Source organism: Eumetopias jubatus, unplaced genomic scaffold (genome assembly GCF_037043125.1).
Source record: "Eumetopias jubatus isolate StellerSeaLion01/CBP00866 unplaced genomic scaffold, mEumJub1_p1.0 scaffold_2, whole genome shotgun sequence".
NCBI classification, from domain to species: Eukaryota; Metazoa; Chordata; class Mammalia; order Carnivora; family Otariidae; genus Eumetopias; species Eumetopias jubatus.
The window spans coordinates 136418473-136432558 of record NW_028274808.1 but is presented as its reverse complement, the minus strand read 5'-3'; the positions used below and the strand labels follow the sequence as shown (position 1 = coordinate 136432558).

The following is a 14086-nucleotide window of genomic DNA, read 5'->3' as shown; positions in this document are numbered from 1 at the left end:
GCACTGGGTGTTATGAACAATGAATCATGGAACACTACATCAAAAACTAATGATGGAATGTATGGTGATTAACATAACAATAAAAATTTAAAGGAAAAAAAACATCCATTCCATCTAAAAAGTCTTCAAACCTATTTATAAAAGCAAGCTTTACAGGGTACTGACATTTGCTACCTAATTGAAGGGTCACAAACTCAAATGCCGACCAAGAACAGAAGGCAACAATTTTAAGGAAAAAAAAAAGGATAAAGATGACTGCATTTGGGAAAAAACTGGGAGTGGTGAGGACCACTGAAAACTGGAGAACATATAACTAAGCAAAGGTAGAGGCTGCTACTCCCGTCTTAGATGGCTACTGAGCCATGCAAGAAGACAGTTCTAATGTTGCTTACTCTTGCAAATATTTAAGAAAAAGCTAGATATCCAGATACCTATGGGAAATAACTCAACCTAAATACAAACAACAAAACATGCTCTGCTTAAATCAAGCAAAAGAGATCTACAGGCTGTATCTGGCATGCAAAGCCACAAATTTCTCATCTTAGTTTTAAATCATTAAATCACAAAAGGAACTTTGGTTTCACTAAGTCTGTAATTAGACTCATAAAATTTGCACATACACATTATTTTTTTCTGAGAAGGCACTACATCCTATTCTTAATTCATTCTTTTCCTATTCTCAACTGAATGATTTCCTTCTATATCTCAGGTAATCCAATCTGTGTTTCTTCCTCACGTATCTTTTTATTTCTTCTACTAATCTGGTAAATTCCTCAAGGTAACAATGTCTATTTCATCTTTGTGTACCTGTACCTTCAATAAATGAGAAAAATGCAATCATCAAACCTTCAAAGATCTGCCAATGATTTACAATATTCGTCTTTCAAAACAAATCACATAATTAGTCCAAACTTCATAACAAGTTTGAAAATATAATGTGACAATTGTATTCACACTAATTTTGACAAAAACTGGGTCAAAACATCACATACCTCACCAAAACCACCAAAGTACTCCCTTATTTTCTCTTCAGGTGTATCTGGAGAAAGGCCACCAACAAAAATTTTTTTAACAGGCTCTTTTGTTTTCATGGCTTTGGCCCTCTTAGGATCAATCACCTTCCCATTCAATTTATGTTCTTTCTGATCCATGACCTAAAGAAATTGAAGTTTTTCATTTTAAGTATGTATCTTAATTGAAGTTCAGATTATTAACTTACTTAATAATTGTAAATATAGCTAATGCCAGGTATATGCTGACTTGCTTATAACTAAACTGTCAAACTGTGGTGATGTGACATCAGCTAATAAAAAACAGTGTTGAAACCTAAGTGTCAATGAGAATGGGAACGGGAGACACAAATCTAATTACTAAAAAACCATCTCACCTTTAACTGTCACCGACATAAACATAACTGCTACTTCCCCTTAGCCCAAGAAATTCCAAAATCTATACTTCTGTGAACTTGTTACAGATCATCCTTTTAATAAGGTGTCTTTAAGTCTCAGTATTTTTAAAGTTAATTTTTTTTTCAAGTACAGCCTGGCATATAGAAGATATTCAGTAAACAATTAAAGAGAACTCCTCATAAAATGTACTGGTTAAGAACTATAGCTCTTCCTTCATTTATTGCAAAAGGGGGAACCATGAGCAGGCAAATTAGTGTATCAAACTATCCACATCTTATATTATTAACTGATCAGAACACGTAACACACTACCTTATCTACACTCTCCGACTCTTTAAATAGCACAAAGCCAAAACCCCTTGATCGCCCTGTGATAGGATCTAACTTCAGAGTGCAGTCTACAACTTCACCAAATTTGGAGAAGTAGTCCTTCAGATCTTTCTTTGTAGTGTCCCAGCTAAGGCCTCCTATAAACATTTTCCTGTAAAGACAAAAAGTAGTATTAAAATGCTAAAAACAAATAAATAAACTTTGCCTTAAGTATCCATAACAATAATACCTTTTCCAAACTGCACCAATTTACTGGGCAGTTTAATAATGTCACTCTTCCTATATTACCATGTATCAAGAACACCCCATTCCAGTTTTGTCAAGTTTTGCTTATTACTGCTGCATCTGCGTAACTATAAAATAGTGAGGAAGCAGCAAATTCTTTGACTTGCCAAAATGATAAACGTAACCCTAAAGTAAAAATACTACATGTGTAAGTCTTAAGTCACAAGTTATCAGTAACAGCGAAACACAAATTTTAGCTTCAAATTTCTGTTCCAAATCTTCATTAAACTTGTAAAAGAGCTATGCAGTCCCCACTGATCACAGCAACCAGCATGTCTATGCTGAAGCTTTCTATTTAACGGTTCTCATTAACAAAACTCTTAGCACATAAAATGGGAAATTCTAAGTCTCACAATTAAGTTGTAAGCTAAGTTTTTTGATGTGCTAAGAGTCCTTAATAAAGACAAAATTAAACAACTTAGCAAAAATTAGCCATTGAAGCATAATCCACTAATTAACTTCTATGATTTATTTACAGTAGAACCTCAGTTAACCAGCAATAAAATATTTAAACCTTGAAGATGCTAAAAGTGACAGGTGGTAAGTGGAAACCACCAGAACACTTTAAGACCAAATATATACTCAAAAAAAAAAAAAAAAAAATCTCAGGTTAAGTATTATTTTTACTACAGCAAAATGCTATAAAGCTCAGACTTGGCAGCTCTGAATGCTTTTACATCTGCCCCCTTTGCTATCCCTTAGCCCGCCCCGAAGAGCTTACACACCCCTCCTACCCTTTAAAGAGACAGGACTGGAGATTTTTATTTTAAGGGTAAACTGTCAGAATTTGTTATGTGAAGGCTAACAATTTTACGGGAATAAAATCACACTTGCTCAATGATTTCTCATCTTTGTAACTGGGGTAGGGATAGGGATGTGGTACTAATTTTCAGCTCCAGATAAATTAAAGCAAGAAACATCTCCACCTTGTGGGCTTTTAGGATAGTGCCACTAAATCCAATTCTTCAAACAAGAGGCCAATTGTGTTCCTAGAATGAGATCTCATTCTGCTTCTCCCCTAAAGATGCCAGATTAACTGAGGTGTTACTGATCTTACTATTTTACCACAGACTTGTTTTCAGTTCTAATGACAAAATTAACTTACAATGCCAAAGAAGTCTTACTTTCAGTATATACTGTGCTTCCCATTTCAGGTTAAGTTTTCAATTAGTACATGTATTGTAACGTAAAGCTGGGTTATTTATATGCTTAACTTTCAGGACTTCTTCTAATAAAATCTCCATGCTTGAAGTAACCCTTATTAACCCTTTTGTATTTTATAATCAAATGAACAGAAAACACCCATAAAGTTGTATAGCTGGTTTTTAATGTTTATTGCCAATTTCATGGAAAAATGTTCTTCTCAATTACCTTTTTTCATTCAAATAATGCACCTTCTAAAATCCAATCCTTGACACTTAAATATATGCCTTAAAAACACTTTACTTTTATAACCTAAAAATCCAGAGCACTTCCTTCATAGATGAAAGTTCATTAGCAACATTTACCCTTTCAAGGTAAGAAGGACACTGCTATATTTTTAAAGATGAGAAAGAACAAACTATAAAGCAATGACCTCTTACTAAGGTATCATGGCAATTCTAGAACAGAAACAACTTCAAGTTGAAATTTAACTACTGAATTACCACCTTCTGTGATTACAAAAATTTTCCATCAGTAATTTAACAGTCGGAAATTATTTCAGCCTGAAGAGAATACAGTAACAAAAGCCTTGTTTTAAAAAGCTAAAGTTGAAAGGCAAGAATATTCTGCCTGATCAGTTCCCTCAGATATTAAGAATTAGTTTTGATTTTATTTAACCAAGGCGAAGTTTATACTGCATTAAGTGCCCTTGATTTAAAATTATTTAAAAAACGATTACAAAGAAATAAATTATAAGCCACGAATGAGGCATGTCCTATTATTAGTCACAAGCCCCAAATGTTTTTCACGGCATCGGAAGTCAGTTTTCTTAAATACTGGATAAGCATACTAACACTTCAACTGGCCCAATAAAGAACTCTCTATAAGAAACTTCCCACCTTTAATACAGTCGTTAGTACAGAAGTTGTTAAATGTGCCTACTACCTTAAAGCTAAAAGGTCATCTTTGCTGCTTTTCCTAACAATCAAATCCCCTTTGGACAGAATATTAAAAAGTCTGGTGAACTATAATTTATACGTTATTTCACAGAATGACTACTGTTTCTCAAAAAACTAGAGCAAATACATAGTAAAACTTCAGCTATCCAGCACCTTTAGAGAATGAGCCAAATATTCCACCTTTTTTAAAAACACTGCCTGCCTTCCAATCTCTCCCCAGTTGCTTTTTAACATTCAATTATTTGGGATGAATTTTTTTTTCTGCATCACACACTTCTGCCTTCTTAAATACAGTAATCATGATTTAAACACTGTATGGGTCATTCACCACTAATTTCTATTAAGCTACTGTGGCATGCCCAAAGGCTCTTCTGAAATGAGATAACTATTAATAATACACTAAGTACATCTCATTTCTTAGTTCTTTTAACAAGTTTTATTTTTCATTTTTGCCAGGTTAATCACTGGTTGCTGTTAAATCCACCCCACCCCTTCCATTCTGTACGGTGGGTAGCCAGCACTTGAACTTGAGCAAATTTTGTGTAAAGAAGGGTAAAACAACGTCTGAGCAAAGCCTAAGTGGCTCTTTGAGACAAATGCCACTGCCATTGTGGCAGCCCAAGAGTGCTATATAGCTTTAGCTGCTCTAACAAGGAAGACTGCTGCACAACTGAAAGCCAGACAGGTAAATCCTACAATGAACACAAACTGTTCCAAATCATTCCATCCTTAACAAAAAGGAACACGTTAAATCCATCAAATCTTTATTCAGTAGACACACCAAGATATAATGGTAGAGAGTACAGTAAGAAAAGGCCTCTTATCTTAATTTTTGGATAAATGCAATTATCTTAGCCTCACTAGCATTCTGACATGCTCTTTCTCAAATTATGAGATGGCATAGATATACTTAACTCTCTTTTATATTACTGTATTTTGCTTAAAGTACAGTACCTATTGTCCATCCATATTACCTCTGCTGCCTTGAATACCAAAAGTGAATTTCAAGTTGCTGTCACTCCTGTAGAGATGGGCTAACACTTACAATGAGGTAGAAACAGAACTTCAGAAAATCCTAAGCAGCCAAGTTAAAACTATGTCACAAGACTTGTTCAAGTAGCAACAGAAATGGGCCCCTAATCCTGCAATGCAAGTTTAAAATTTCATCCTTAGTTGTAAGTGAATCAACAATCCTAATGAAAACACAGGACTTAATGGTTAGCACTCTGGACTCTGATAGTTTAACTTCTTAATCCTACTAAGCTTTTTAGCACCCCAGAGGCAATATGGTATTCAATTTAAAACACCTACTCAACAACTGAAATCTCCTTGCTTTTACAGATATTAATATTACACTATATTATAGTATTAAACGATACGCATAAAATTATACAACTCGGTGCAGATAACTTTCCAAATGCTATGCAATGTCATTTAGGAATTTAGACTGTTTAGTGGGACATTCTCTTCACAAGTAAGTAAATTTAGAGGCAGTAAGCCAAACCACCTGAGTGTAAATCCTACCTCCACCACGTATTAACTCTATGACCCTCAGGAAAACAAAAACCCAAGATCGTCACCATATCTGTAAATGAGAGGACGAAGAGCCTATTTCATGAATCTTCAGTAAGGATTAAATGAGCAAACCCAGGGATGCCTGGGGGGCTCAGTCCATAGAGCATGAGACTCCTGAAATCAGAATTGAGTTCAAGCCCCACGTTGGGCATAGACCTTACTTTAAAAAAAAAAAAATAAAAAAAAAATAAAGGAGCAAATACACTTAAAAAAAGTACCCCAAGTGCTCAATAAAAAATTATTTAGAAGGAGTAGAGCACAATTTAAATATAATTTAATCGAGCAATGTTTTCATTTCCCTATCACCTTACTTTTTTAAAATCTGCATGGGCTATATGAAGTCCTCAACATTAAGAGGAAAAACCCAGAATGAGGCCTTATATAAACAGATCCAAAGATTATTTTCAATACTATAGACTTACCCAAAATGTTTAAATATCCCATGTAAAAAATACAGACTAGAAATTAGGCTACCTAAAGAACTCTCAAATAAAATGTAGTTAAAAAACTATCTCGGTGACTTGTCTGTACTCCACATAAACGCCAGTATTTAGTAAGGAATTTCAAAATATAAAAAGTAATACATATGGAGCAGTGCTGATGAAAGTATTTATTTAATACTGTTTTTCACACCCAAAAAAACTTAATTCTCTTTATCATTGGGATCACTAGGTTTAACATTCCAGAAGTCAATAGTTTGTTTTTTTTTTTTAAAGATTTATTTGACAGATAAACAAACATAGCGACAGAGGGAACACAAGCAGGGGGGAGAGGGAGAGGGAGAAGGCGGCTCCCCGCTGAGCAGGGAGCCCGATGTGGAGCTCAATCCCAGGACCCTGGGATCATGACCTGAGCTGAAGGCAGACGTTTAACTGACTGAGCCACCCAGGCGCCCCAATAGTATTTTATTTAAAGATACTTCTAAGGCTTTACTGTTTACCTTATTCAAGGTAAAATGATAAACACCATTTACACTCCCTTCCAATTTTGAAATAGGGCCAAAAAAATATCCTGTAACTTTCAAACACTTCCTGACAACTCTTGATTTTTCCGTATGTGGTTTCATAACAAGTTCTGACAGTTTAAAAAACAGAACAGAAGTCAATCTGATATATATTTCAGTATATAACATGACTGGCCAATCACTGTCACCTTTCAGAGTAACAGTCAAGCATACCACTAATTTGTTTTAAATTTTCAGTATTTTATCGTTAAAATTATTCCTCTAAAATCCTATGACAGAATGTAAGGAAAATCCCACCAACATATATAAAATCAGCATTTTTCCTTAGAAAGTATTGATTATTGGGATTTTTTTTTGGTACAAAAAGGTGGTTTTATTAAAGCACGGGACAGGACCTGCGGGCAGAAAGAGCTGCCAGAAAGTATAGAATCTGTTTAAAGTTAACTACCAATAATAGGGGGCAGGGGTTACTTTTTCCAACCGGACAGTATCACATGGTAGGGTAATCATTTTAGAATCTGTATAAAAAAATACCTCTGGAAATAGACTGACAAACTTTTAACAAGTCAATAAAGATTAACTCCTCTAGCCTAACTTATTAAATCTCATTACTACTTCATACTTTAGAATGAACCTAAATGACTAAAAACAATAATTAGGTTAAAAACATAACTAATAAAGATGACATGTTTTAAGTAAACTTTACATGTTTAACCCAAAAATCTTTTCCTTTCATTCCAAGAAAAGAATGACTTCCTGTATTTTCACTTTTTAAAATAAACTCTCAATCAGCTTTACAAGGTTAACTCCCATCTACCTGAAGGTTAAGGAATGGGGTTTCCTTAACCTAGAGGTTAAGATTCTGGTTAACTGAGATTACTACACACTCACAATTCTGTAGTTTTCTATTGGAAATCAATTTAGATATGAACACTCAACTCAGAAAATGATTTTTACCTTTCTTGATGAAATTTTAGATTCTTGCAATGCTTTAAAATCACACTGCTTTTTAACAATAAAAAGGAAAAATTATGGAAGATTGATTCCATGACACTGCCTATTGGTTGCCTTCTCAGTATATCTGCTGATAGTTTTTCATCTTTCTTTCTTACAAGACTAAAGGGAGAGAGGGAAAACTTCCTAGTAGTTTGAACTGTGTGGCAGTTTCAAGTCTAGAATAAGCAGGAGTTTACAGGACATGACCCAATACTTATCACTCTGATTACTGGCCAAACACTACCAGCAATACGAGTCTCCCCACCCCCAAATAATCTTAAATGTCTAAAGCTCCAATATACAATTTAATACTCCAGAAACTAAAACATGCTTACCTTTACTCCACAGGAGTAAATCACTGGCAGTATCAACTATTAAGGCACTGGATAAACACACACAAGCTATGAAAGCAGGCTATGTAGTCAATCTTCCTGTGGTGAGCACTGTTTCCAACACATAGATCAGCAAACCAAGTAACAAACGTGTTGTATTACCTGAGACCACACTGTTGGAAGTGAAGTTAACAGAAACAGATCCCACGCTTCCAGCATCCAGTTCAGTGCCCTATCTACTAAAACGTTGAAGCAGAACTAAAGTCAAATAAATCTTGGACTAACAGAAGTTATGTTTCACTCCATTTGTCAATCTGCACACACACTTGAGGTGCACAGCTTTAAGTGGAACAGGAAAAAGGTTATTATTCTATTCCTTTTTAAATGCTTTCAAGCATAGCATGTATCACTTGAAGACTACAACTAACCATCCTCCATACTGGCCACCAATCACATACCCCAATAGAAGATTCAAAACTTTCTTAAATTAGAACAGCCTTACAAAGGACAGAATACCCAGGCAATATTAAAAACACACATTATATATACTTAGTTTATAGAAGTCACAGGACTTGGGAGAAAAAAACCCAGGCTAAGGCCAAGTAGATTTATCTCAAAAGGCAGCACTGAAAAAAACACAATGATTTTCTCCAATTACAAACCCTAAAGGTCAGGTGATTTAGTGTCTTCCATAATTTGAAATGAAAAGAATTTAATACTCCTCCCTCCCTTATAGGTTCATCATCTTGAGACTTTAGAGCATCAGTTTCTGCAATTTTAACACTAGAAACTTGTTAAAGGTTCCAAAGAACACTAAAATTCAGACCATCTACTCAGGGTCTCAACTTTACAGTAAACCCAACTTTACTGAATTAAAAACCAGTAAATTAGGTATGAGGCTGCTCTAGAAGTAACTGTTTTATAAAGCAACGTTCAGAATGCCCCAAAAGCACTAGGGTATAGATTATAATCTCAAATATTTAAAACAAAAACATGTGTATGCCCATTTCTTAAAAATTAGAGAGCAGTCAACCCACAGCAAAATTCACAAAATTCCCAAACAGGAAGAAATCACACGAGATTATACACTAACGGTTACAGGTCTAGATCTACTGCCCTGTTATTAGACAAGTAGCCCTGTACTTCGGCTGATAAGTGAACTGAATTATTTTGCATCCTGCCCAATCCAATGCAGGCAAGTCAATGTACCTACCTTATAAAACTATCTGAAAGCTAACACAGTACTATAGTTTTCCACTCATCTTGATATTTAAAAAACTCTCCTCCAGGTAGCTCTGCTACATGGCATGTATATTTTGCCCCACATGAAGTAACTTTAAATTACCTACCCTAAAAGAACTGCAGCCCTGTAAAGAACATGAACCCATACAAAAAAATGGGAAATTCCAGTGCAGTTGCTTACAAGTAAAAACCAGGGATATTAAAGTTGAAAGGATTAAAATGAGATGATCTCAGGAAAGTATTTTATTATGGAAATGAACAAATTATTCCAAAAGTCTGACTTGTGGAAACATCCACAGAGATATATAACAGGCATGCCCTCCTAAGAACAGCTGTTTATTCTTATATTCAACATAAAAAAAAACTGAGTGCACAACAAACTCATTTTTAAAATTTTAAGGAACATGTTGTAATAACTTTATTCTCAAGTTAAAATTGTAGAAAGGAATGCACACAGAAATGTTTAAGAAACTCAATTTGGATGATTTTATATCTAGTAAAGCCAGTCTTCTCCTCATTCCTGAGACTATTATGAAACTGCTGCACAATCTTTCTCAAACTGGGAGTCAGGGAAAGGAACAGATAGAGTGACAAGTGCACACAACAAAAAGAAAAACAAGAGTATCTGTAACAGGACGAGGCTGGGTGATTAAGCAGTAATTTTATAAAGTCAAATATTACGCCTTAAAAACAAAAACATTATTTGTTTTAACGTAAACCTGCTTAACTTAAAATGAACCTCTGTTAAATCTTATTTTCAGAAAATGAAAATAGGTCATAGTCTAAAATGTTCACTATATATATTTAATTGTCCACTTTTCCTAAGAGGTCATTCAAAAAACTTGTAAGCTTACATTACTGGGTAGCAGGGCAAAAATAATTCTTACAAGAATCATTAACAGTGATCTCAAACATAAGTTTATGGTCCTTTCTAATCACTGAAAATGACTGCTTACATAAGATTTGAAACATGTAATAGAGCAAAAAAGTCAGGTATAGTGACGGTTTAATCTTAGTTTGCCGCGATTAGCTGGCAGTGAAAATGAACTATCACAGTGCCAGATGGACTAATTTTCATCAAAAACATTTTATTCCGTATGTCAAACTCTGACCCCAGTCTTCTTTTTACTTTTCCCTTTTGCCTATTTCCAGTCTGCTTTATCTGCAATATAAAACCGGACAGATTTCAATGGATGAGAATACAGTATTAAATAAAGCTCGTGTAAAATTTAAATGCTACCCCACTGGGCTCTTAAAATAGAATGTACTTTGTATAGCTAAGTCAACTTTCTACAAATTACTGGCCCTCTAAACTCCAGTGGTGGTGGACAAACTCCTGGAAAACTCAAAATAAAATCAATCCTAAAAGCAGAAAGATTGACATTTACGGGAAGGGGAAGGATAAAAAAAATAATCTACCATCCATCCATGGAGAAGTCATGCAATTTCAGAGACATGTGAACCAACCATAATTAACATTCCAAGCAAATCACACTGAAAATAAAAAATCTGGTAAGAGCTGTAGCGAAAAGCCCCATCAGCCCACCTCTGAATAGTACATATCCAATTGTTAATAAAGTTCTACTTACAAATATGGCTGGAGATAAAATACATTTCTGCATAATACACATACGTGACACTACTTTAAAAATTGTTTTACTTTTCACATATCCAGAATGTTTCGGTATAGCATGCAAGACATTTCAAACACACAAGATTTTATATCAAGTAACCTTCACACTTAACATTAAACTTAGAATTCCAACAAAAATATTTGTCTTAACAAAACGAAATCAAATATGAAATTATGGTAATATTTTATCTTGTTCAAACGTATCAATACTGCTAATTATATTGTTATTTTAATTAACCAAACCACAATTACATGCATTAGCACAAACCAAAAAACATGTAATGGCATTAATTCTGCCCAAAGATCACACACGATGCCTAAAAAGATTTTATATCCCAGGCACAAGATATCCTATTGTACTATGTCTAGAATTTCCTGGGGATCAATGGGCAACTAATCAATACACAGCCTCTGCATGTTATGACTATTGAAACCTTTATAATACAGAAATAAAATTTAAAAGTTTTACCATTCTTCCCGCTGTGCCGTCGCTGCTTCAGAGTGTCGTGGGGAGGAGTTTGAATGGCTAGGGAATTAACAACCGGTACAGCAACCAATCAAAATTCTAGTTTTAGTTTTTGACATTGTTAGGGCTAAAAACTTTAATTCATTTACACTTCAGTTCAACAGTAGGTAACTATAAGGGTAGCAGCTTTGTGATTTGAAAAATCAGGGCTAAAGCCTGCCCCAAACAGCAAATTATACAATTAATCATTTTGGTGCCTCTGTCCAAAGAACAGAATTCAGGAAATAAAAACCAAAATGTTAAAGGCTTAAGTTTCCAAATATTTAACTTACTCCTTTTTTAAACTATATGTTAAAAATTAAGTAAATTTAGTTTCCCATCCCACCTCCATTCTCCCAAAACCAGCACAATCAGCCTGACATGTCTGCCTGGGCTAAGATTAAACTCGACATTCTGAAGTGCTTCTCTTTCCCACCCTCCAAATCTTGTGCTTTTTCCCAATAAAGGAAATCATGTTTTCAAATACTGGATTAAAGTGACATTTTATTGCTTTCATTTTCCACACCTTTCTCCTTGTTATAGTGAAATAAAAATCACACACACATCACCCCATAACAAAAGGGAATAGATGCGTTAACCCACGATCAGCGGTCAATAACGGGAGTATGAAAACCTAACCAAGAGCCCCGATTTAGTCCCTCCTGGTAACTCCTGTATTATGCTCCCGCTCCCAAATACTGCATTCTAATATATCAAATGCAGCTTAATAATATATACAACTTATTCCGACTGGAGGGAACAAGTCAGTACTTTAAAACCTGCAAAAAACAAAAATCATGCCATAGCACAATAAAGGATTTGTTCATTTTATGAAAGAAGGCTGGTAGGCCTCCTTTAACAGTGGGTAAGAGAGCGGGAAGAAATCGAGAGAGACCAAAAAAGGATACTGCGCATGGGAGTGGTGTGTAAAAAAAATGAAAACTGCACATAAAAAGTAAGGTTACAATCTGTATGAACAGTTGAGGAACCCAATAGCTGAGGGCGCGAAAAGGGTGCGCGGTTAGAATAACTCCGCGAGTGGGGGAAGGGCAGCCAACAAGCTGGAGGTAGACACAGCTCCACAGTCAAGTGCAGGCCCCGCCGACAAGGAACTTAACGAAAGCCCATGGAGCAAAACGAACGTACCAACAAGAGATTCAAGGAATATCACCAGGCCCAGTATGTTCCGTAGGCTGAAAAGTAGGGCCTAAGTACGCAAACCGTTGTTCGATAGGGTATTATGGAAAAAAGAGATTGAGACCAAACTTATCCGAAATACAAAACACAGTCGGCCTGAAGCCGAGGGGGGAGGAGCAGAGTGGGGAGCTTACAGGTTCCCCAAAGCATGTGCTTATAAAGAATCGCATCGTATCGGGATGCTAAAGTGGACGCACCAAGTAAACCTTAGCTGTCCCAGCATAAAACCTTCTGTGTCTATCTTTATGCCTGGAACTTTTAATAAAACGAGGAAGGGAGGGGACAGCGGAACAAGAAAAAAGTACCCCTAGACAGGCGGGAAAAAATCCTGGCGGCTAAGTCGGTGGGAGGAGACCCAAGGCGAGGGAGGGAAGGAGGGCGGGCCAGGGAGCAGCATGGTGACGGCTAAAGGTGGAAACGTGTGTGATGGGGGAGGGGGCGATAAGCAGACAGGGGGAGAAGGAAATGAAAGCCCAGCATAGAAAAGGGGAGAACTGTGCAAGGAGACTGCATGGGGGCCTGGAGGGCGGGCAGAGAGCGGGAACGAGGCCTAATGGCGGGGGAGGGGGAGGGGGAACTAGTTGGGCCTGACTATCCCGGGTCGCCCCTTACTCACCCTTCATCCTCCTCGTTCTTACTGGCATCGATCTTCGCCCCTTCCGACTCGGCGGTGCCCCCTTCGGTGCCTCCAGCCGCGGTTCCGCCCCCGGTCCCGGCTCCACTTCCCGCCGCCGCCGCTGCCCCCTGCGCCGCCGCCACCATGGCTCCCTCCTGCTCGCCCGCCGAGCCGCCTACCGCCGCCGTTGTCGCCGCCGCCGCCGCCCCGTCCCCGCCGAACTGCTCCTCCGACATAGTGCTACTGCCTCCGCCGCCGCCGAGACTACACCCGCCGCTGCCGCGAAACGAAACTAGCAGCAAAGTAATCCCCGCCGCTGCCGCGCGCCCACTCTACCGCGCGAAGCACACAAGACAGAGAAGGCGCGCGCGGCTGCAAAGGCTTCTGTGCCTCTCCCTGGCCTGCCCCCCTCGCCTCCCACAGTCGCGTAGCGCGCACTCCCGCTCTCCCCAGCTGCACTAAAAAAGAATAAGCAGCAGCGGCGGCCGCTCTTGCCTCCTCCTCGCTTTAATGGCGCCGCCGCGGACCACCTAAAATGGCCGACGGAAGAACGGCGCGTCCCGGTCACGTGACGCGAGAGCGCGCCCTTTGCGCCTCCCCGCCCCCTCTACCGCTAGCTTTTTTCCTCTTCCTCCTTGGTCCCGCCCTCTCGTTCCTTTCCATACCTTCCTCTCACGCGCCGCGGCGCACAGCTTGGGGCCTTTAAAAGGAACCGGAAATTGCGTTCGATAAGACGGCCGCGCGGGGACCATCGAGAACAAGGAACGCTGTTCCGAAGACACAGCTAGAGGGGCCCCTTCCTTCGCCCCCGCCCTTCCGAGGATTCCTGGAGTCGGCCCGCCCACCCGCCAGCCGCAGGCGGGAGCCTAGGCGTCGGGCTGGGGTGTGGTAGCACCTCCCA

At 38.0% G+C, this 14086-nt stretch overlaps 1 protein-coding gene across 5 annotated transcripts in view; it reads right to left on the bottom strand.

Annotated features, from left to right (window-relative positions):
• Positions 1-13735, bottom strand: part of HNRNPD (heterogeneous nuclear ribonucleoprotein D) — a 17648-nt gene extending 3913 nt beyond the window's left edge. For 3 of the 5 annotated variants that reach the window (XR_003612475.2, XM_028124161.2, XM_028124163.2), the window contains exons 1-4: positions 13186-13735; positions 11337-11393; positions 1721-1889; positions 993-1154 (exon numbers count right to left, since the gene is read on the bottom strand). Coding sequence is in view for 4 of the 5 variants with exons in the window: in XM_028124161.2 (XP_027979962.2) it covers positions 993-1154; positions 1721-1889; positions 11337-11393; positions 13186-13421 (624 nt within the window). In the remaining variant the exon portion in view is untranslated. The remainder of the gene's footprint in view (positions 1-992; positions 1155-1720; positions 1890-11336; positions 11394-13185) is intronic. The other 2 variants (XM_028124162.1, XM_028124164.1) reach the window with 1 other exon arrangement.
• Positions 13736-14086: the final 351 nt, after the last annotated feature.